The following is a 24,391-nucleotide window of genomic DNA, read 5'->3' as shown; positions in this document are numbered from 1 at the left end:
AGTTTCTATTTGTGGAAGCTTACTATTTTTAGTAAGTTGGTCATATGAGCTAAGAATGTTGTAATTTCATAGGTGGAGGTTCATCTTAGATATATCAGTCTGCCACTTGATTTTCATTGCCATATCATATGTATTGGTGAAGTTAATGAGGATTTTTGGTATAAAAACTTTGAGCTCAATTTTGAAGGCTTTAAAGGCTCCTACACGTGGTCGAATCTCGTCTGATGGACACTTGCACAATTAGCTACTATAGATTAGTAGATGCTGTTTTCAAAAAGTAATTACAATTGGGTCTATAGTTAAAAAGTTATGGTCTCTAGAAGTTGGGCTATGTAAAAATATAATTTGTTATTGTCTTGATCTGATTCTATGCAATAAAATATGAAAATTAATATAATGTTAGGATTCGTCGACCACAAGGGTTAGGACTGAATATTTAGAACCTTCCCAAGTGGTGGAAAATTGATAAGTAGGGGATTTTCCATAGCAAGTCAAATTGTTATATTGCTATCAGGATTTAACTGTGTAGTTTTTGAGTCAAACACATTGACCCATGTATCATGAGTAGTGATTCACACATGAATCCATCTCTCATGAGAATAAATGGAATACTTAGCACTCATTGGATCTAGGTGATGCTCACAGAGGTGAAGCACTGAGACTTCCCGGGAGGTCACCCATCTTAGTACCACTCCAGCTCGAGCGCGCTTAACTACGAAGTTTCCTCCATGGCTAAACCCACTTTGCTTGCAACCCTGTTTGCAAAACCTTCACCAAGTATTGTGCCTTATGAACCATTCATTAGAAAGCCCCTTAAGCTCATCAATTGATAAGTAGGAGATTTTCCACAGCAAGTCAAATTGTGATATTGCTATTAGGATTTAACTGTGTAGTTTTTGAGTCAAACTCATTGACCCATGTATCATGAGTAGCGATTCAGTCATGAATCTCTCACTCATGAAAATAAGTGGAACACTTAGCATTTATTGGATCTAGGTGATGCTCTTAGAGGTGAAGCATTGATACTTCTTGCGAGGTCACCCATCTCAATACTACTCTAGCTCGAGCGCAATTAATTACGGAGTTTCTTCCATGGTTAAAGCCACTCTGCTTGCAATCCCATTTGCAAAACCTTCACCAAGTGTTGTGCCTTATGAACGATTCTTTAGAAAGCCCCTTAAGCTTGTCAATTGATAAGTAGGAGATTTTCCACAACAAGTCAAATTGTGATATTACTATTAGGATTTAATTGTGTAGTTTTTGAGTCAAAATGGAAAGTTGCCTATATAAGGAACACATGTAGGGTTATCTAGGGTAGTTTTGGGTGGTTGTTCATGGCTTTGTCTTACAGAATATTGTAAGGAAAACATTCATGTGGCTTTGCATATTGTATTTCTAAAATTTGCAATTCCATACTTTTGGAGATAATAAGAAGCCCATTTTTTGTTCTTGAAAATTGCTATTATTTCTCTTTTCCCATTATGTGTTTGTTGTATAAAGGGGAGTACCCTTCATCATATATGTCATGCATAATGCACACAAATGAAAACCATGAAGGCTTCTTTTCGTGTTATGTGTTTGTTGTATTAAGGGGAGTACCCTTCATCAAATATGTCATGCATATTGCACACAAACGTGACCCATAAAGGCTTGCATAAAACAAACAAGGCTTAGAATCACTTAGTCGATGAGTCTAAAACCAACATCACACCAATGAAAAGTGGTCCCTTCCTCAAGGACATTCCAGTACCGACATGTTTTCTTCCCAGCCGGTCCATGCAAATCTTAGTGGCGACTACTCGTGACAATGGGTAATATTGACACCCATAATATAATATTGATAGTTGGTGGCCAATGCGTGATAATTATTTGGTTCGATGGACATAATTTCTCACAACAACGATATACGCAAGGTTTTACAACAAATGTGTTAAGGGCAATACCCTCAACAAATGTAAAGGTGCCACTCACAAAGTTTTTCGACAAGCTATGTAAAAGAATATAATATCCTTATCAAGCAGGTCGAATATTAAAATGTAAACTAGCTGAAGTTATAAATCGGGCTCCCACTGGCTATTTAATCATTCTCTAGGCAATCAAAGAATTTATTTATTTCCAGAAGGAAATCACTACAAATTTATTTTGATTTTTCATATAATATTCACAAATATCAGAATCCACAAATCACTTCAGTGTTATTTAGGAAAATTAAAACTCAAAAATATATTATTCAGAGATTCATTGGTCATGTCTATAAAGCATTCAGATTACAATGTTCTATTTAAGTCGAAACATCATTTATTAAATTCCAAACCTCTGCAAATAAGCACAACAACGGACTTTGGGTGAATCCATTTGCCAAGCAGATTGGGTATCCACCTAACCTTCGATTCAATTCTGAAGGGTTTTATCTTCAGAAATTCAACTAATGCAAAACACTAGTCAAATTTTATCAAATCGAATATAATATCCGAACATGTCAAAATGAATTGCAAAACCTTTCGGAATTTCTCTCATGGAGTTGCTTCTCAAACAAGCTGGAGAATTTTATTAAATAAAGTCACTTTATAATATATGCTTATTTTAGGCACTTCTAATTAAATTAATTAAAATTAAAGTCATCCTTTTATTATTGTATGGGTCAAATAAGACCAATATGGACCCATATGGCGCATAATCAATCAAAGGTGGAAGTAAGAACTCCAACATTTTCAAGTTGACGCTTACTACTTGAACCCCAAGTTTTTTTCCACCAAATCTTGCAGAGCAAATGTAAAGGTTTAGGTTGGCCTAGACACTTATTCAAAGATTAGTTGATGATGCACACCATCAAGACCCATAAGAAGGCTGAGGGGCCATTGTTTTCTTTTCTTGATTGTAAACATACAAGTGATACCTTGGAGCCAAGTAAAAACGAATATTTGTTTAATTATTTTAAACCATTTATTACACTCATCATGTTTATTGAAATATTTACCAACTTATAAATTGCATTTTTTATCCTTGCGATTTGTGGTTGGAAGATTATGGTACCCCCATGCCTAATCTTCAAAAGGTTGTCATCCACATACTATCACAGCCTTTTAGTGTTGTTAGTTGTGAGCACAAATGGAGCGTTTTCTAGGTGATTCCCACAAAAAAATGCATTAGGTTGACTCAACAATGCTTGAATGACCTTGTGTATGTGCAGTGCAACTTTTGATTATATGAAAAAGGTGTGCCAGGGAAGGGCTCACATAAAGTAACTTGACTTGGATGACATTGATCCATATTCAATAGATTGGAGTGCTGCTCTAGACGGTGATGATATAGATGTGGACCCATTATTTATTGATGATTACCTAGCTGAGTTGGAGAGGAAGGGGAATAAATTGGATGCAGAAGTGGCAACATGTAAGGGGGAACACAAGCTTGGAAATCTAACATAGGCTTTCATTGAGGCACCTATCACTATGGATAAGGCATCTATTGAGGATGCTGCAACTACTTTAGCACCACCCCTGCAATGACAACCATCTCTTTAGAGATTTAGTTGTAGATGCAATTTATGATTTCTAATTATCATTGATACCAAAACTTGAAACTAATATGTATTCATAGGTTGTAGTTGGTTTGTGGAGTTGGACTTCAACATGTATTAAACCAATTGTATTCAGATGTTGCACTTGTTTTTTTGGTGTATGACTGCTACTTTGCTAAATTCTAATTGCTCTGTATTTAACTGAAAACTTTGATTATATATGGTGGAAATCTCAAATTAGTATATATTCTACTAATTTGGTGTATACCTGTGTTTTTTTTTTCAATATTTTAAGAAGTCATATATTTTCAAATGTTTGATAGAAGTGCTTAATTTATTGCTGATTTTCTCAGAGTTTTTAGGTCAACCGAGTTATTTCCTCATTCAAGTTTTTCAATTATGATATAAGGTCAATAATTATTAACTTTCCATAGATTTGCCTATATTTTCTAAATGTTTGCATATTAAATAATGCAAACCACTAAGTATACGCCATTCATTGTCCTTTGTAGAGATTCTTCTTCTTGATTTTGAGCAAATAGTAGCTTTTTGGTAGTGCAATCTAATTCTCTACTTCTATTGCATTGTCATGACATCACTTGATAAGTATGCATCCATTATTCGTTATTTTATCCTTGAATTTTAATCAAATTTCATCTTAGAATTGTATAAATTGCCAAGAAGATTAGTTTTTGACAGTTGTAGCTTTTTCTTTTTGGTTAAAAAATGAATAAATAAAATAATATTTTCTACATGAGGACTTTTATTTTTTGCATTTAATACACTCCAATTTTTACAATTATGCAGCCCAAAGGGATCACTTGCAAAGAAAATATGATAAAAGAATGTAGTGAAGAAGCTGGTATTCCAAGGGATGTTGCTGAAATGTATGTTGTTTCCTTTCTTGTCCACCTCTTTACAACATGGAGAGGTACTTTTTAATTGTATTGTCTATGAAATTTTGCAGTATATGTGAGGAACTCTGCTGGTTAAATCTTATCCCTTGCTAAAATGTGATCTTACTTGTTAAATTTGGACTCAAGGACTATTGTGGAACACATTGCACAATGCATACAATCTTAAATTTTGCTAGGTGTGTTTATCAATCTTGATGTTCTTTCTTGGACGGATATCAAATATGCTCAAAATGCTTGCAAATGATCATTAAGATGACTAATCAACTAACTAATATGAAAATGGAATTCTTTTTGTATTTTCAGATGCATAGATATGACCTACACATGAAAATGTACACTTTCAACAACTAGACAATAATAGAAACACTTGGCATGGAACTCTTAAGAGTTGGAAAATATTTATTTGCATATAAGAAACATTTACAAAAACCAATTATACATAAGCTCACTTGGAATCATTAGCTGATTATGTTTATTGATATGTGGAAAAGTTATCTCTAACATGCTAAAAGTTATTGATATGTGGAAAAGTTATCTCTAACATGCTAAAAGTTCTATGCAATATGCTAAAAACTAACTACTGAAAATAAAGAAGTGTGCATTAAATATGAATAAAAATAAACTTGTTAAAGCAAATTTAAGCTAACATTCTAGTGCTGTTTTTTTACATAGTTGAAACAATTACATTTAACTGAATCATAACATTGCTCAAGAAATATTTAAAAAGTAAAGTCCACACACAACTGAGAGGGAGTTGGGGGATGGGGTGCGAGGGGAGGGGGTGGTGCCAGGTGAATCAGTTGTCTCCAATTAAACTTTAAACCAAACTTATAAATTTGAACTCCAACAATTAAAACAATGATGCACAACAATAAGAAACCATACACCATAACACAATGATTTTGTTGACTAAGGAAACCCTTAATTAGAGGGAAGACCTTGGTGGGAATGGCATGCACAAGATAGTTTACTAATAAATAAGTCCCTTGTGAAAGGATGTGACCTTGTTATGAGTCAAATACAATGCATTTAGTAATACAGTCCCCGTTAGAGGACAAATCCTTGTTAGGAACCTTGAACCCTTGTTAGAAGGTTCCAACCTTGTTAAAGGCTGATAGGAAACAAGTAGACCCATTGCCTAAATGCTCCAGCAAGTGTGAAGAATAAACCTTCAGGATAACATCTCCAAAACAATGAACAAATTAATCTACAACTTACTTGCCAAAATAGTTCCTTTGAAGCTAACCTCAATCACCTAACACAATCACTGCTCTACTCTAATTATCCAGCATGAAAGCTCACATCTACTAACCACATAGATACATACATGATGATCCCCAACTAAGGAAAACATCTTTCCTTTATATCCTTACAAATAATTAATTAGGTTGGCTTGTTAAGGCTTCCCCAATGTATAATTAATTACATAGGTCCATGCTCAGGCATACATGCCTTTATAAGCATTATTACAAATATTACAATATAGTTCCCAAATGCTACAATGCAAATATTACGTTTTACAATAATTAATAATATGTTTCCTCAATACTGTCGGCTACTCAGTAAAATACACTACACGTTACAAATTACGACCTTTCCAAAATAATCCAAATGCTTTGCCATCAAGAACATAAGTGCATGAACAAGCCTTCTATCGTAATCCAAGCTCATTGACATTAATTCCAGCTCGCTAATAAGATACAACAAAAATGCTACCAATTGTCTATCAATAATCTCTATACATTGGTCTATTGCCAGTCTTCACCAAACAAATTGTAACTCATCCTGAATTGAACATAAGATCCAATGAACATAGACATGATTTCTATACTCATTCTTTTACACAAATCTAAGCTCACATAGCTTAACTTGTCATACGCCAACTTCCTCGTGCTAACAATCATCCTATGATATACAAAATTTCTGTATCACATAAGCATATGTTGTTATTAATGACAAAACTAGTCATCAATACAACACATAAGCAATACATCTAAGTGCCAACAAGACCTCTATTCCTAACAATCTCCCTTTTGGCATTAATGGCAACATATGGTGAAAAATCACGAATCCAAAAGTAACCTTGTGACTTTTTGACAATGGAATATAATTTTCTGAATATCCTCAACATAACAACCTTTAAGAACTTTTATACAATCCTGCAACAAATCTTCTCCGATCAACTGTGTTTCCTTTCACTTAGGTTTTTTATTTTACCCCTTCACCCCCTTTGACATCAATCGCAAAGGTGTCAATATGCCAAATATCAACTGTCCTTCTGAAATACTCTCTTTGATGATGATCTCCATCAAAGTACTTGCATTGGATCAAGTCAATCGGCAACAAAATATATATCAAGTGCCAACAAATGTTGTTATGTCAAAAACATTACATAAGAGCTCTAGAAATAGCTCTGCTCACTGCAACCGCTCCCCATAAGGAACAATACCAAGCATCACATCTAGATGAATGAATTAGGTCTGAATATACTTGATTGATGCAAACCTGCATCAATTACTCTGCACTAGGTGGGGCCATTACCCCAAGCATACCTCTGAGATACTCAAAGGTGTCTTTAGCCAATGGTTTAGTGACTATATCTTCTATTTGCTCTTTTGTACTCACATACTCCAATCTGATTTCCTTCTTAGTGACCTTCTATCGTAGAAAATGATACTTAATTACAATGTGCTTCGTCTTAGAATGTAAAACGGATTCTTAGACATGTTAATTGTACTTGTATTATCACAATGCATAATTGTAGGTTTAGAAAATGTAATATTGATATCCTTTAGCATCTATTTCATCCACATTATCTAATTGTAGTTATTTGCTGCTGCAACATATTCTGTTGTAGACTGAGAAATACAATCTTGCTTCTTGCTCAGCGGAGATACTAACCTTCCTCCAAGGAAAAAATTCTCCTCCACTTGTGCTTTTTTTGTCATCTACATTTTTTGCCCAATCAACTTTAGTATATGCATACAATGTAAAATCATTAGATCTGTTATACCATAAACCAAATTCCAATGTTCCCTTCAAATATCTGGAAATCCTTTTTACTACTTTATAGTTGTTGAAAATGATTGAAAAGATCATGAATGAAGAATAATGGAACTGGTAAAGAATGTTTTCAATCATTGTTTTGTCATTGATGTCAAATTTGCCACTTGCAGGAATGACCATTGCTTTAGTGATCCAAATACCATCAATTGGTTGATTGACAAGGAGGTGGCAATCAATAAGATGTAACTAGAGTACCTAGAGAAAGGTTGAAGTTATGATGTTGTAATGAAGTATAAGGATCAGCTAAGCCATTGATGAAATAGTGCATTGATGACATACTCTAAGATACAGAGGATGGACACACTGAGACACATGATGTAAGGATTAACTAAGTCCTAGTTAGTGTCGAATAGATTCTTAGTTGAAGCCTAGTAGCCTTCAGGTGCCAAGTGAAGATCAAGTGCCTAGCAGTCTTTAGGTGCCGAGCAAGATACAGGTGCCGAGCACCAGTAAATAATATTAAGCCAAGTAACACAGAAGGTGCCGAGCATCAGTAAACCAATGATGCCGAGTTGCTGCATTATTTTGAAAAGTCGAAGATTTGCCAGATTTGAGCCGACATGGTAGTTATCTAGAATTTTGTGAACCAGATAGAAGATAAGAATGATGCGCTGGTGACACAGAACACTATGTAAAACGTTTTTGGCGAATGCTAATGGATTTATCATGAAGTTTCTAGATAGAAACAAGATATGGGACAGATACATTGTATCCTACCTAATCCATTGAAACCCTAAAGTTGGAGAGGGAGATTTGAGCGGGAAATCAAGAACAGAACTTCTTTATAAGGAGTTACAGGTTAGAGATCAAGTGCACATGCATGAGAAGGAGTTGGTCATAAGTGTAATCATGCGAAGAAGCCAAGAGGAGTAAGAACAGAGTATCAAGACTCTGAATTGATCGAGTGACCAGAGAGAGCATTGGCATAACAAGTGGAAGAACTCAAGGAGACAGATCTTGAAGGGTGAACAAGCTGTCAGCACTGCAAGGGAGGAAAGCCAAACAAAGAAAAGGACTGGAGAGCGATCTGAAATCTGCAAGGTTGAAGTTGCAATCTGTATCAGGTCAAAACCCTTCTAATACTTTCTTACCATTCTATTAGATATTGAAACCCTACATTGCTAGGTTAGCTTAATAGCTAGGTGGATAAGCCTTAGGAAAAGGATAAAGAGATCCCCAGGAGAAGGACAAAGAGATCCTCAGGAGAAGGATAAAGAGATCCTGAAGAGAAGGATAAAGATATCCTTAGGAGGAAGATAGGAGATCCTTAGAGAGGGATGAAAGATTCTTTTGAGAAGGTGACTGAAAATCCCATGGATTTGGGTGAGCCTAATAGCTTTATGTAAATCCTTTAACAAGGTGACATTCCAAGTTGAATGTTCTTAAATCCTTTAACAAGGTCACATTTAACAATGTGCTGTAGCCTTTAACAGGGCAAACCATCAAAAGTGGTTGAAATCAATTGTGCAATTATTTTGTGGGTATCATTCCCACTCCAGTTTTACCTTCTTATTCCTGGAGGGTTTCTGGGTTATCAAATACTTAGTGTTATGGTGTGATGCATGTTTACTTTTCATGATTGTTTAATGTTCAATTGCATGCATGATACTTTCAGTTATGTGCAATTAAGGATTTGAAAAAATAGAAAAAAGTTGTATTGGACATCATTGGACCTTGGATAACTGATTCCCCCCCCTCTCAGTTATTCTAAAGAATTCTAACAATAGTGTGTCTCCTTAGGATTTGTTTGATACTTTGCGACAAGTCCAACTGCATTATCAATATCTAGTCTTGTATGAGTCAAATACTGTAAGTCCCCAATCATTGATCTATATCTAGTTTGCATAGTAAGTCCCCAATCATTGAATCATTATTGTTAGTCAATTTGCATCCCTATAACCATAAGCGTTCCAACTGGTTTGCAATTCTTCATGCCAAATCTTACCAACAAATCTTTAAGATACTTAGTCTGAGATATGAAGATACCATCTTTTGTTTGTGTTATTTGGAATCTCAAAAAGTATTTCATCTCACCAATCATAGACATTTCAAATTCATATTTCATCTCATCATAAAAACTTATTACTTGCTTCATTAATACCCCCAAAAATAATATCATCCCCAAATGCTTCAATAATTAGTAAACCATAAGAGTTAACTATCAAATACATATTACTGTCGGCATTACCTTTCTTAAATCCCAAAGTCAACAAGTGTTTATCCAATCTTGCATACCAAGCTTCAGGTGCTTGGAAAAATCCATATAGTTCCTGCACAGACATTGTGCTTTTGAAGATTCTCTACACTTGATAATAGAGGTTGTGAAATCTCAAAAGTTTGCTTGAAACAGAATTGGCAATTATTGCCTTCATTGCTTATATGTAAGACAACGTGGATTTCGACATTGGTATTCAATTAATATTCTAAACTCTTTAACAACAGCTAATGGAGGTTTATGAAAAAATAAGTTTGAAACATTTGTTTATGATATTGCATTATCAGGCACTCACCCAAGCAGGACAATTACAAGTGAAGCAGGACGATGATTTTCAATTTTGTAATCATATTTATTCGTGTTTCATGGCTGCCGCGTGGAAAACAAAACAAATCAAAATCAGTTCTTCCTACAGACAAAGTCGAAACGGTGGAAGCTGGATGAACAATGTTTCATTATTGGTAAATCTGAGTATGTTAAGTCGATAAAAAAAAACAGTTGGCATGGTGTGGTTTATATATTGTATATATGTGTGTTTGTGCGTGTGCATGTGTGTGTATGCTAAGTACGATGAGAATGGTGTGTGAAAGAAATTGTTAAAAGAACAGTGGGTGACTAAGAGGACGTGAATGAGAAAGAATGGAAAAGTAATGAACTGGCACTAAGGAATTAATATTGCAGATGGAAATAATGAATAAATTAAATTCTGCAGACACAAATGCTCTATATTGGATGATTTCCTACCGTCTATATCTTTAGAGGAAGGTATAAAAATTCCTCGTTCATGTTATATTTTGTATGCATTCTGATGTTACAGTATTGCACCGAGAGAAGTTGAGCAGAGTAATATTGATTTTGGACTTAGTAAATATGTATATCAGACTACAATGATTTTTGAAGTTTACATAGTTGTACCTATCTAGTTTGATATAACATTTGTATGTTCCAGACTTTATGAAAGCCAAGGAAATTGTCATGATTATTTTTGATCAGTTCACAGTATTTGGTTTGTAATGATTATGACAAGAGAACATATTTATACAGTTTGAGTGATACTGTAAGCAGTCATCAGGGACTATAATGATGTTTCCATTGGTGTCCATTTGCAGTATCCCACCTCTAGTATTGAAATTTGACACTAAAACGCAAATCATCAACATCCCTATTCAAATAATTAAGAAACCAATTATTTACTAAATAAGGACTAAAGCATTTCACTATATAACATATTAACTATTCACTAAAATAAATAATAAAGATTATTAAAATAAAGTAATAAATATATTAATATTACTAATATCATTATTTAAAATCCTATGTCGGCAATGACCTATCAAAGGCCATGACCCTTTGATCAGTTTGGAGTACATATTTAAGTCTATGCATGAGTGTAGGGAAAGAGAGACGAATGGGGAAGAACTCAAAATAAAAAATAATAATCGTTAGCATCATACGGTCAGCATCAAACATGAATGAAACAAGAGACGCGATGCGTCATAGTTCCTGCCTAATGCATAATGGTTGTAGAGGTGTAGATGAGTGAGAATCTAAATTAACATTGTGAATGCATTAATTTTTGCCTAGAAATGCACTTGTGATCTGATAGGATTGCTCATATTTTGTTGTTAAATTCTCGTCCTAGAAATGCACTTGTGATTTGATAGGATGGCTCATATTTTTAATCATTAACATTGGACAAAAACTATGATAGAGATATAGATATAGATATAGATAGAGATAAATAGCATTATAGAACAATAACAACATAAACATATATGCAGAGGGAAAAAAAAAAGATAGATAATATAGAGGAGGAAGAGGAAGAGAGATAAAATAGTAAGATAGAGTGATACCAACATAAGTTGTGTGTGCGAAGAATTAAATATAATTATTTTTCTTAATAAAACAAATAGTCAAAATAAAATCATGGTTATAATAAAGAATTAAAATATATTATATTTTAATTAATGAAATTAAGAATTTAATTTTTATATTAAAACTCACATTTCTATAAGAAAAAATGAAATGTATTGAAATATAAAAAATATTTTATAAGTAAAACTAATTGTTTAATTTTACACAATTAGAGAAGATTTACTATTTAATGTTTTGTATTTCTAATTTTTTCATAAAATTAAGTAATTTTTAATTATGAAATAATATCTATATAATTTAATATGTACATTTGTAAATAATAAATAGATTTAATACATATAGATTTGCTGTTGATGAATAAATATGATGTAATAAATAAGAAATAAAATATAACTATTTAATTTTAATACATAGTTTATAAAAACTTAATTACAATTTATATATTTTTTAGAATTGAATTATTTCTTTTTTTGTGGTTATTTCTTTAGTATTTTTTTTGATATAAAATATAATTATTAATTTAATATTGAAATATATATTTAAGTTTTAAATGTATTTAAACTAAATGATAAATTCTTTAAATAAAAAATATTAATAATAATAAATGATATAATTTATAAATCGTAACACTTATTAGTTATACATATTACAAACACTATTGTAAAATATAATTTTAAAATAATATTTTTTAATTTATTTTTATAAAAGTAAAAAAAAATTTATAAAAAAAAAAAATATATATATATATATATATATATATAGGAGTATAATTTAAACTTATGTATTACATGAAGTTTTAAGAACAAGTTATATCAAATAGTCAAAAATAAATATCAATGTAAAACTAATAATAAATATATTTAAAATAAGAAATTAAAATATTTAATAGATTGTGATAATTAATATTGATTAGACACGTTGTATGAGGTGGAAGATAAAATCATTGAAAAAATAAAATCTTATCAACTTGTCACAAATGTGGAAAAGATAAAATTTTAATTAATACATTCATTAATGCAAGAGGAAGTTGTTAGAAAATATTTGTATTTTTTGTTGAAGGAAATTAATTTTCTCCCCCACCAAAAATAGTATGGACCAATAGAATGGATGAAAAATGTGATTTATAAAACAATGAAAAATAAGAAAAAGATATAAACATTTGAAATCTCACAGAATCTTTTAAATACTTTGATTTGATTGGTTTGTGTTAATGTCATATTTGCATTGACATGAATGCATAAGTATTCCTGCTTTGGCAGGGACTAATAATATATATAGCAGAACAAAGACCATTCGAATATCATACAAAAAAGAATGAGGAAGATTAAAAATTTAAGGGAAGTATTGGAACCATAAAAGACAAAATCACACTTATATAAAGGAGCTCACGTAATTACAAAATAAGGATCCCGAAATTATAGGGAGGGTATGTTTTAAAAGTATGTAATATGGAAGTATTATATTTTTATTCATTAAAAAAAGCTATCTTTAGGATACTGAAATAATAATAATATGTTTTATAGAAAAGGGAAAAGGGAAGTAAGTATATGTGATATTTTGTTTTCATATTAGTATATGTTATAAAAGTTTATTACATCAGTATTAGTAATAACATAGTTGGTATGTAGTATATTACTAAATGACTATTTCATTTATTTCTATTCCTATAAAATATGTATTATTTTGAATGGTATTAAATTATTTTCACTATAGATATAAATATATTCTCTTGAATAGTATTAGTTTTTAATCTTGAATGTAGATGTAAACACATTCATTTGAATAATATGAACGAGTTATATTTGGAATAATGAATATAACTTCTTATATAAGAAATGATGGTTATTGGATGATATTGTGTTGACCTATCAGGTCAACAGCATGGATATTAATGAACTTGAACCATGCAGCATGTGAGATATTAAGATCTCCATTGTCCACCATGGCCGAGAATCAATATCAAAGCACAGAGCATGGAGATATTAAGATCTCCATTGTTTGCCATGGCCGATAATCGATGAGCCAGAATATTCTTATGTTGTCAACATATGCATATGTGAGTAGCCTTGGATAGAGGATGCGTGCCAATAAGAATCTTAAGGGGTGCGCTTCCGAGAAGATGACAAGGTAGCTATGAGCTAGGAAGCCCGATTTGGAGACATCCTTAAGATTGGGGTTAACTTAAGAGGGTAGAATAATATGATTAGTTTTGTTATTGTTGTGATTCTAACCATTATTTTGTAGGAATTACTTGTCCCTAACTAACTCTAATAGTGGGGACATTACAGTGGTATCAGAACATGATCTTACCATTTTGTAGGGTTAATATAGTTATAAACATATCAAATTATTGATACAGTTGATAAAGAAGTTTGGAAAAATGATTAAGCAAATTATCAATATACAAGTGAATTATTGTTCAAGATGGGAGAGGCAAAGTAAATCCACTCGATATAGGTAGATTCCAAGATAGGTAAGTGTTGATGTCAGTTTTGTACCACTACATAACATATAAGAATTGTATAATGTTCCTGGTTATCACACTATGATTTTGTACAAAATTCTTAGAGTTCCCACTGCAAAAGGCCTCTTTATATTTATCATTTGTGCCCAACTGTTTATTTTGTCACAATGAATGTATGGGATTTATGATCTTTTATCAATCCTCACATATGCACACCTCAGATATACCACTAGATCCTTTAGAGATTCAAATATTTGTAGTTCTGATTTTTTTTTAATTTACAGATATGCATTATCCTCTAATCGTTAATAAAGTTTATCTCATGAATTTCAGAATCTTAATGGTTGAACTCTATCGATTGTAAATAAATAGATTTCTATCTGAATGCTACGAGATAATCTTGTATGTAGTATGTATGACTGATTATAGGAAGTTGTTCTAAATAGAGGGACTCCATATATGATAGAAGAAATCTGTGATTATATCGGTGGATTCAATGGTTATGTATCCTAATTTAGATATGTCTTTAGCTTGTGAATTTAATGCCTTGTAGTTGCCCATTCCTCTTTAGTCACGTTAAAGCTATAAATGTGATTCCTTCGTGTAAGCACTGCTGTAGATTTCTTTCGTATACATAATTTGACTGTTATAAAGTGACTGAATCGAATTGTTTGATTTCTTCCGCCTCTACTCAGTGGTTAATATGTATGTACGATTATTTGCTTTCTCATGTCATCCCAACTAGACTTTTATACTTCTGCTATAGCTTACGATCAAAGATTTATGACTGCTCTTATGTAAGTCAAATGTTCAAGGAGGGTATATGCTGATGTGTATTGTGGGATTCAGAATCCAGTATTCCTCCTCTGTTTTCCCGTTGATTTGATGCTATCATTATCATCATTATCCTGGTATGATCTTTTATCAATCCTCACATATGCACACCTCAGATATACCACTAGATCCTTTAGAGATTCAAATATTTGTAATTCTGATTTTTTTTAAATTTACAGATATACATTATCCTCTAATCGTTAATCAAGTTTATCTCACGAATTTCAGAATCTTAATGGTTGAACTCTATTGATTGTAAATAAATAGATTTCTATCTGAATGCTACGAAATAATCTTGTATGTAGTATGTATGACTGATTAAAGGAAGTTGTTCTAAATAGAGGGACTCCATATATGATAGAAGAAATCTGTGATTATATCGGTCGATTCAATGGTTATGTATCCTAATTTAGATATGTCTTTAGGTTGTGAATTTAATGCCTTGTAGTTGCCTGTTCCTCTTTAGCCACGTTAAAGCTATAAATGTGATTACTTCGTGCAAGCACTGCTGTAGATTTCTTTCGGTATACATAGTTTGACTGTTATAAAGTGACTGAATCGAATTGTTTGATTTCTGCTGCCTCTACTCACTGGTTAATATGTATGTACAATTATTTGCCTTCTCATGTCATCCCAACTAGACTTTTATACTTCTGCTATAGCTTACGATCAAAGATTTATGACTGCTCTTATGTAAATCAAATGTTCGAGGAGGGTAAATGCTGATGTGTATTGTGGGATTCGGAATCCAGTATTCCTCTTCTTTTTTCCCGTCGATTTGATGCTATCCAAGGTAATTCGCTGTTTCCTTTCCTCTGTTTCCCAACTGCTAGCTGACGGGTCAACTGCTGTCTGATATCCTCTATTAAAATTTATCATAGCTGTTCTGTCAGATCTCTCTATCTCATCTTGATGCCTCTCGAAAGCTGTATCTTGCTTTCTCATTGCTTGGAAAGAACTATTCACTAGTTATTTCTATCGGTGAATTCTTCCTCCATTTCTTTTTTTGTCCCCACTAGTCTCCTCTTAAAAATGTAAGTTTTTCTCTCGAAGATATGTGTCGAGGGTGAAAAGTCATGATTATCCATTTGGTTGTTTGTGAAATATAATTTATATTAGATCTGTTTTAACATATTCAATATTAATTTAATAGTTTGACTAATTTAGATTTAGATTTTTAATATAATATATAAGTATTTATATTATTATATTGAGGATAACTTTATAGATGTATTTCTAAATATACATATACTTTATCATAAATTATTATATTGTTTTATTTATTGTTTGATTATATATTTCAAATTCATATTATGATAATATACATCATATTTTAAATAATGATATTAAAATTATATAATAATGATTTTATATTATATGTCTTCATTCTTCATTGATTAATCTCTAATTTACATATTGGATATATATACATATGACAATAATCAATATATATTATTGAGTTTATTGCTTTTTTACTTATTATTGGATTATTATGTCATTATTTTAATGTTACATTTTATTTATTTTAAATTTATCTTTATTATTATTAATTTCATATCAGAGAAGGGGACATTACAATCCGCCTTTCCCAAAATTGCTCGTCCTCAAGCAATGCAAAACTTCTGTGTTTATAACGCAACTCGGATATCATCTTACCTGAAACAAAAATTTCAACTTCTGATTAGAACCATTATAAATGTATTGAATATGAAGATTGTTTACCGTACAGGGTAAAGATACTTAACGCATGTAGTATAGCACGATACAACACAAAACAAATGCTTTATTCATATATGCACTCAATGATTACAATCCGAATACAATGATTACAATGATTCCCATGATGAACCAAAGTCCATTTCAGATGGTGTGCATATACCTTCCCGAAGGGGTGACTCAAGCGTCACGCGCCCATTCGGATACTTATTCTACCCATCGGCTACGCTATAGATTTTACCGACAACATCATCCCCCCTAAAAGAAAAGTCATCTTCGGACAACAATACAACAAAACTCAAAATAACAAAGTACATCAATGCATAAATACTAAACAGAGGGATGCGTCCCTGGCGTAGTGGCCGTTCGTGCCCTCAACTCATTTAGCTCCGCTCGTAACTTGTAGACTTGCTCTTTCCGAACCTTTAGTTCTGCTTCTGCTTCCATCTGAAGCTCTAGAGCTGATTGCATCATCTCTGCAATTTCTCCCAACTCTTTCTCCTTTCCTGCTGCCACTTGTTCCTTTTTGGCTGCCAACTTCTGTAGTTGACTCTGTCTGTCTAACAGGGCTGCTCTCTTGGATTCCCAGGCCGCCTCTCGAGTTCCCAAACTGCCCTCTTTGAGGCTAACTTAGTAGCTGACTTCTCTCGAGCCCTCTCAGCTGCTACCTAATTTGCCTGGCTCCTCCGAAGAGTGTAATATGCCTCCCTATATAACTTCACTATCCTGTGAGTCAAAGCCTCTACTCAGCTTTCCGTACCACGATCTCTCCTTGTAGCCCAGTCCTATCGCATCTCTACAGTCTCCACATCCGGCCATCCTCGCTCCTCAAAACAGACTGTGAAGGCAGCCAGGCATCCTAATCTCATAAAAGATGACTCCCTCCAACTCCTTCACTATTGAATCCAATGCCTGAGTCTCTGCCGAAGCTAACACCTGGCGAGCCCGAGTCGCTAGAGTTACTACATTAGCAAGAAATGCCTCTCTCATCCCTACCTTTCGTGCTTCTGGATGTTCCTACTACACACCCATAGCCCTCTCTATTGCTTCCGCCATACGCTCAACAATGCTATGTGGTACACCCTCAGCTTGTGTCTGCTCAATCTTCTCTGTTTGTAATGGGTTTTCCTTCGGAATTGCTTCCCGCGTGGGTGTGGGTAGGTACATCACTCGAGGTGCCGAGGTTTGGTGGAACCACGTACTCAAGTAAACACTCAGCTTCTGGGTTTGGCTCTCTTTGTCTCGCTTAGGTGATGCTAGTAGTGTTGTATCCACCGTAACCACTGCATCAGAACCTACTACATCCAATCAGACACCCGATGCCCCCAACTCCTCGCCTGCCAGTACCTCCATTACCGTTGTCTTTGTGTCCATCTCCGTATCAGGTACCAATGTCTCATCTCCCGTCTTTGGTAAAGTCTCACGAGCCGGCTCCATCGTTACCTTTGGAGCGGCTATCTCCGTTGGTGATGGATGTGCCTCCGCTATTGCCTCCGAAATAGCTTGTGTCTCCACGGCGGGCTGTGTCGCAGCTGAAACTGGTGTCATCACCACTAGCTGCCTGAACTGACGAAACCCTGGAATGCCATGTATGCCCATAGGAGCCAAGTGTGTCATAGCCAAAAGTGCAGGCCACGAAAATCTCAATGGCATAGCTGTGATCACCTCTAACTCCTCGTCCTCTTCCTCTTCCCCATCGGTCCCACTCTCCTTTGAAGAAGTCTCCTCTTGACCACTATCTGTGTTTCCACCATCTGGCCTCGGTCGTTTCTGTTCGATGGTTTTGGTGCCAAGTGTATCCAAATGCCTCCATTGCATAATTGGTGGTTTGCCAGGCGCGAGTGGTCCCGGTTTGGCCTCCAGTGCATCATTGGGGATCATCCGTGTTGTTCCATCCAGGAACAGACCGATGGCATAATGCGGCATGTAGAATGTCTTCTGCTACAATGTCATAAATTTCGACATCCATTCGGCCAACAATGCCTGCCCAGTCATATACCCTGTCGTGCAAAATGCCGTTCATCATTGCTATATGTGGGAATGAAATATTTGAAGCGCGGCTAGAACCTGTGAGGTGGCTCTTAACGATGTCCATTAAACAACGCTAGTGACCTTCCTGAATATTAGATTTCTTCAACCCTTTGCCCTTTGATGTGTGTGAAAGAGCCTCCTGCTCTACCTACGACAGTTCTCTGCACACGAGCTGTATCAACTGCATCTTCACTTCTCGGCTCATCTTTTTAGGCTTACTTTCTATTTTCCTTCCGCCTTGAGCATGGCCAGGTATCCCAAATACTCGTATGAAGTCGGCTGGTTTGAATGACACTACTAAATTGCAACCAAGATATTCAAACGTACTAGTTCGAGAGAACTTGTGATACGTTTCTATCATTATGTGTAGAAACCCTTCGTAGTCTCTGATACAAAATACTGGCATTTGCACCACTCATTCTACCTGTGCTTTCCGGATGCTAGCCTTGACCTGGTGGTTGTTTGGAGCCTCCTGCCACCACTTTCGGCATTCTGCATCATTTAACCCTTCGAATGTAACACTTTGTACTGTAGGAATATCTGCTGGCTATTTTGGTTGCTTTACTTTCTTCTTCTTGGACCTGCATTGGTCCTTCCTACTACACGAACTTCGGATGACAATGTCTTCACATTCCTATTCATGGTTGTGTCTTTGTCCAGTTTTTTTTTCCAAGCCCTTTTTCCATCTGACTGCATAACTGTCACTTCTTTGTCGTTTACTGGATAGATCACAAACTGCTAGGTCAGTTGCTTTTTCCGTACAAACCTATTTCAACAATTCCTCCCCTTCCTCACCTTCGTGGACCCTTAAGATATTACAGCTTGGAAAGAGCTAGTAATCCTCCATTTGCCAGTGAAATAGACCATTTACCGAATCCAAATCGTCGTCCTTCAATCCACCTAACCGTAGGACTTGTTCCTCATCCAGTTCCATTTGCTTCTTACCTTCGTCCTCTCCTTCTGAATCGGACAATCTAGCTTCTTTTTCCACCATTTGTGTGTGTAAATCAGTAATGAATCTCCGTCCTCTGCTCTCCATTGATAGTGTATTCTTCTTCTAGTCGTGTTTAACCTTTGCTTGTACAAGCCATCCTCATCCCAGAATGGTGTCATATCCCCTTCTTTTTAGCAGTATGACTACAAAGTTGAGCAACAACGGCTATGTTCCAATAGTCATTGGTTGTGCCATCAGGATCCCAAGAGGCTTAATGCCATGTTGGTTTGCAGTTAGCAATTGGGACGTGGGTGGCCACAACTTCAACTATCCCAGCTTCTTCCAGTTATCTTCTGGTAGGACATTTACTGTCGAACCTCCATCCACAATTGTGCCTGAGAGGATCGTTGGCAATATACCCATTTCTATGACCGTCGAATGCTTTCCTGATGTGAGAGCTAGTAGCATTGGGTCTGGTGCACTTGTTCCACTTTCCTTCTCCTTCCTAGGTTCTTCTGGTAGTTTAGTAGTCAGATCCATGTTTGTGAGTGTCGTTCGTAGTTGGGGCATTGTGAGGATCAAATCATTTAATTTTACTGGTACTACAATTTGTAATATCCGCCTTATGATGTTTTGTTTTGTGCAGTTCCTCATTAAGGTACCCGTAGTGTCCCCCTTCTCTGTTTTTGATTTCTCTGTCTGCATCCCTTTCTCAATTTTTGCCTGTGCTTCTTTTAGTCTCTTCTTTTCTTCCATTGAGTCTGGGTACAACTTTGCCTGTTTATATGTAATTGCCAAGACTTCCTCTTCGTCCGTTCCTGATTCGATAATGATCAAATTCACTCCTGCTTTTGATTTCGGGCACTTGGCATCTTCATGGTCTCCAGGACCATACCATCTGCATAACAACTTCGGTTTGTTCGTCATTGTACAGTTTTGTGCAAAGTGGTCCCATAAGTTGCATGCTCGGCATTGAACCATCGGTCGGCCGTTCGCATCATACTGAATCCGATTAGGGCCTCTATTATTATTATTATTGTTATTGTTCTGTCCTCTTCTGTTGTTTCTGTACCCACCTAAGGTGGCACCATCATTGTTTGTGTTTTCGTTCCCTCCTAACATGGAAGCTTCCTGTGTGAGGAGCACTAGTTGATGCCCCTTTGTTTTCATATTGAACGGGCATTCCTTTGTGGAATGTTCTGCGATTTGGCAAATGTCATAGAACTGATTCTTTAGATAGGATCCCTTAGTGTGACCTTTTGTCTTGCATTTTGTGCACCATAGCTCGTTTTCTTTGGTTTGCTTTTCTTCTTTTTTTTTTTTTTCTTTTTTCTGTTCACTCTTTAAGTCCATCGCTCGATTGTATGCTTCAGTGTACGATGATGGCGGTACAATCTTCATTTTCCTTTTTAACTCCAGGCGTAGTCCTTCTATGAACCATCTCTTTTTCAGCCCATCTACTGGCTTACTTTCAATTTTATTTACTAATTCTTTTAGCTTTCTAGCATATACACGGATTGTTTCATTTTTTCCTTGTTTCGTGGTGTATATTTCTGCTACTATCTGTTTCCTAGCTGCTAGTTGATGGGTCAACTGCTGTCTGATATCCTCTATTAAAATTTATCATAGCTGTTCTGTCAGATGTCTCTATCCCCTCTAGATGCCTCTCGAAAGCTGTATCTTGCTTTCTCACTGCTTGGAAAGAACTATTCATTAGTTATTTCTATCGGTGAATTCTTCTTCCATTTCTTTTTTTGTCGCCCCTCATCTCACCTTAAAAATGTAAGTTTTTCTCTCTAATATATGTGTATGGGGTGAAAAGTCACGATTATCCATTTGGTTGTTTGTGAAATATAATTTATATTAGATCTGTTTTAATATATTCAATATTAATTTAATAGTTTGATTAATTTAGATTTAGATTTTGAATATAATATACAAGTATTTATATTATTATATTGAGGATAACTTTATAGATATATTTCTAAATATACATATACTTTATCATAAATCATTATATTGTTTTATTTAGTGTTTGATTATATATTTCAAATTCATATTATGATAATATACATCATTTTAAAAATAATTATATTAAAATTATATAATAGTGATTTTACATTATATGTCTTCATTGACTAATCTCTAATTTACATATTGGATATATATACATATGACAATATTCAATATATTATAATTAATATATAGTATTGAGTTTATCACTTATTTACTTATTATTGGATTATTATGTCATTATTTTAATGTTACATTTTATTTATTTTAAATTTATCTTTATTATTATTAATTTCATATCAAAGAAGGAGACATTAAAAATTGAATACTTGATACGGAATATCAAACACTCAACCCTCTCTTGAAAAGTAAATACTCATGAAGACATGAAAAAAATTCCAATGTTCCTTACACCTGTGGATACTAACTCAATTATATTAATGTGATTTCACGTAGGCTGTCTTACGTTGTTAATTCAAGGATTGTCGAACTCTCATTGTGATGGTAATGATGTCTGGTTTTGTAAAGTATATGAGCGCCAAATAATGTTGATGGTGATGCTGATGGAGGGTGTATCTGCCAATGATGCTTCTCCTTTTCTAGCTTTCTAAGAATGAACTCCGACTACTACACTACTCGTTGCTTTACCTCTACTCCTATGAATGAAAAGATTAGCAAATGGATGGGAATCAAATATGCTGAAAGCTTACTAGCGGCTCTACCTCCATAGATGCAGAGATTCAAAGGAAAAAGACTAGCTTACCACGCAAGGCTTCCTAACCAGCCGCTAGGATGCTAGTGGCCTAGTTTATAGATTCCTATCAAACATCCACTAATATCACCATACAGCCATCCATCTATTTGTACTGTTGCTTAACAACTTTCTTGAATAAAATCTACTTTAACAACTTCAATGAAATTTAACTCTAACTATTGGAAGTAGAAACCATGTAATAACACCAAGTGTCCCTAATCACCATGTAAGTCACAACAATGATAAGAGAAGCAATTTTGGTATTATCTTAAGCAAGAATTTTCTTTAACCCTTTACATATGAGAGCAAATGGCCTTATATAGGGGCCAAAATTACAACCAACGGTAGAGATTATGAGGTAAAATCAACGATCTAGATTAAATCTCAGAAACCCTCATTAGGGTTGCCACCCCATCGATCAATGAGAAGACGACACCTCATCAATGGACCAATGAAAAAAAGGAAAAGTGGCAACCAATGAGAAGGCACCAAAATGGTAGCCAGTCAGAATCAAACAACTATCCTACCCAGGAAGAAGGAGAATTTGCCACTTGGGCTTACATCAAATGATCCTCTAATATAATTCTACCTTTTTCTTTCATCTTTTTAACCAAGGCAATGAACTTTGCTAGTTTGTCGTTGACTTCCTTCATGGGAGGGCAAAGCGTATGCATCATCTTGAGCTCAGCTTAATTCATGATGTTGCTTGCTATTTGCAGTGTCTTCTCACGATCCTTCTCATATTCTTTCGCATATTTGATAAAGGCGTTGAGGGAGGCAAGGGTGCCCAAATGTTTCTTCTTGATGGCAACCTTCCCCAACTCATACAATCCTTATCTGAATTCTGTCTCATTGACGTTCTCCTCTTTGATATCTTCAAAATCAAGTGCAACCCCAACATCGCCTAGCATGGTTTAAATGGAAGTGTAAACGCATGGGTTGTGTTGTGTAATCTCATTCCGTATCTCTTCAAGTATCCTCAAGCTGATGGTCAAGGCAACAAACGAAGACTCCACCGTACTTATTCCTCCATCTACCAACTTGGTTCTCTCCAAATATCTCTCTGGTAGCTCGATAAATGCTTGTAGCCTGGGAATGGCTAAGTCCTTGACTGGAAAGAAATCCTTCCACTCCCCTTCAAATGCTCTGAATTTGTTTCTCATAGCCACCAATGACCTCAATGTCGAGATAAAAGAAGGCAAGAAATTTCACCCATCTTGAATTTTATCATTGATCCAATCTTTGATTTCTTGCAGCTGAGTCGAAATCTCTTCAATGTTGCTCCTGTTGTCTTGCGGAAGGGCTACTTGATGCAATTGTTGGATAGGCTGGCAATCTCTCCAATACTTGTTTTTGGCCTCCAACTTTACAATCCTCTTGTTTGCCTTCCTCAACCTTTCTCTAATTGAAACCATGGCTTCCTAGATCTCCTCACATTCCATGTCATTCATGATTTTTCCCAAGTTATGCTCTACTATTTCATACTCCTGGGTTACAATCTCATCTACTGCCTTGCTAACCTTTGGTATAGCAATCTGAACTTTTTGGTGACTCTCATCATCACTCCTGATTACCTTTATCACCGTTTTTGCAATTTGTTTCTGTTTCTCGCTATCTTCCTTTTCCACTAACTTCAACCATTCAGACAGTCACCACCTCGTCTCTTGGCATTTGCCTCAACCATAGTGGTGCAGTGCATTTCCCTAAATTTGGATTCGGTTCGACTAGCAAAGCATCACCAATGGCCTTGGGCGCTTGGCTTATTTCCTCAATATCAATTGGCCTATCTTCTTCTTCACTAGTGACTGTCACATCATCTCTATGTTGGTTCTCCGAGAGAGGAGAGTACTCGGTACTGTTGCTGTAACCACTTGATTCTGAATCAGAGCTCACCTCTACCACTGCCCCTTGTCCACTTGTATTATCCCCTTGGCTTTTAGCCTCAGTTATGCTCTCCCTTGATGGTGCTACATTTCGTCTCTTTGTTGCAGGCTCCTGATGTTCTTTACTTTTATCGACCTCCAAATTTCTCTTCTTGCTCTTAACTGTTCT

At 34.9% G+C, this 24,391-nt stretch overlaps 1 protein-coding gene across 2 annotated transcripts in view; it reads left to right on the top strand.

Moving 5' to 3' along the window:
• Positions 1-24,391, top strand: part of LOC149576299 (nudix hydrolase 20, chloroplastic-like) — a 167,925-nt gene that overhangs the window by 94,230 nt on the left and 49,304 nt on the right. For both annotated transcript variants that reach the window (XM_089816751.1, XM_089816748.1), the window contains exon 6: positions 4,328-4,407. In XM_089816751.1, the coding sequence (XP_089672877.1) occupies positions 4,328-4,407 (80 nt within the window). The remainder of the gene's footprint in view (positions 1-4,327; positions 4,408-24,391) is intronic.

This window comes from Cupressus sempervirens, chromosome 1 (assembly GCF_028749045.1).
Source record: "Cupressus sempervirens isolate cs-2001-9-10 chromosome 1, ASM2874904v1, whole genome shotgun sequence".
In the NCBI taxonomy this organism is placed as follows: Eukaryota; Viridiplantae; Streptophyta; class Pinopsida; order Cupressales; family Cupressaceae; genus Cupressus; species Cupressus sempervirens.
The sequence above is the reverse complement of the archived record's forward strand: the minus strand, read 5'-3'. Positions and strand labels throughout refer to the sequence as shown.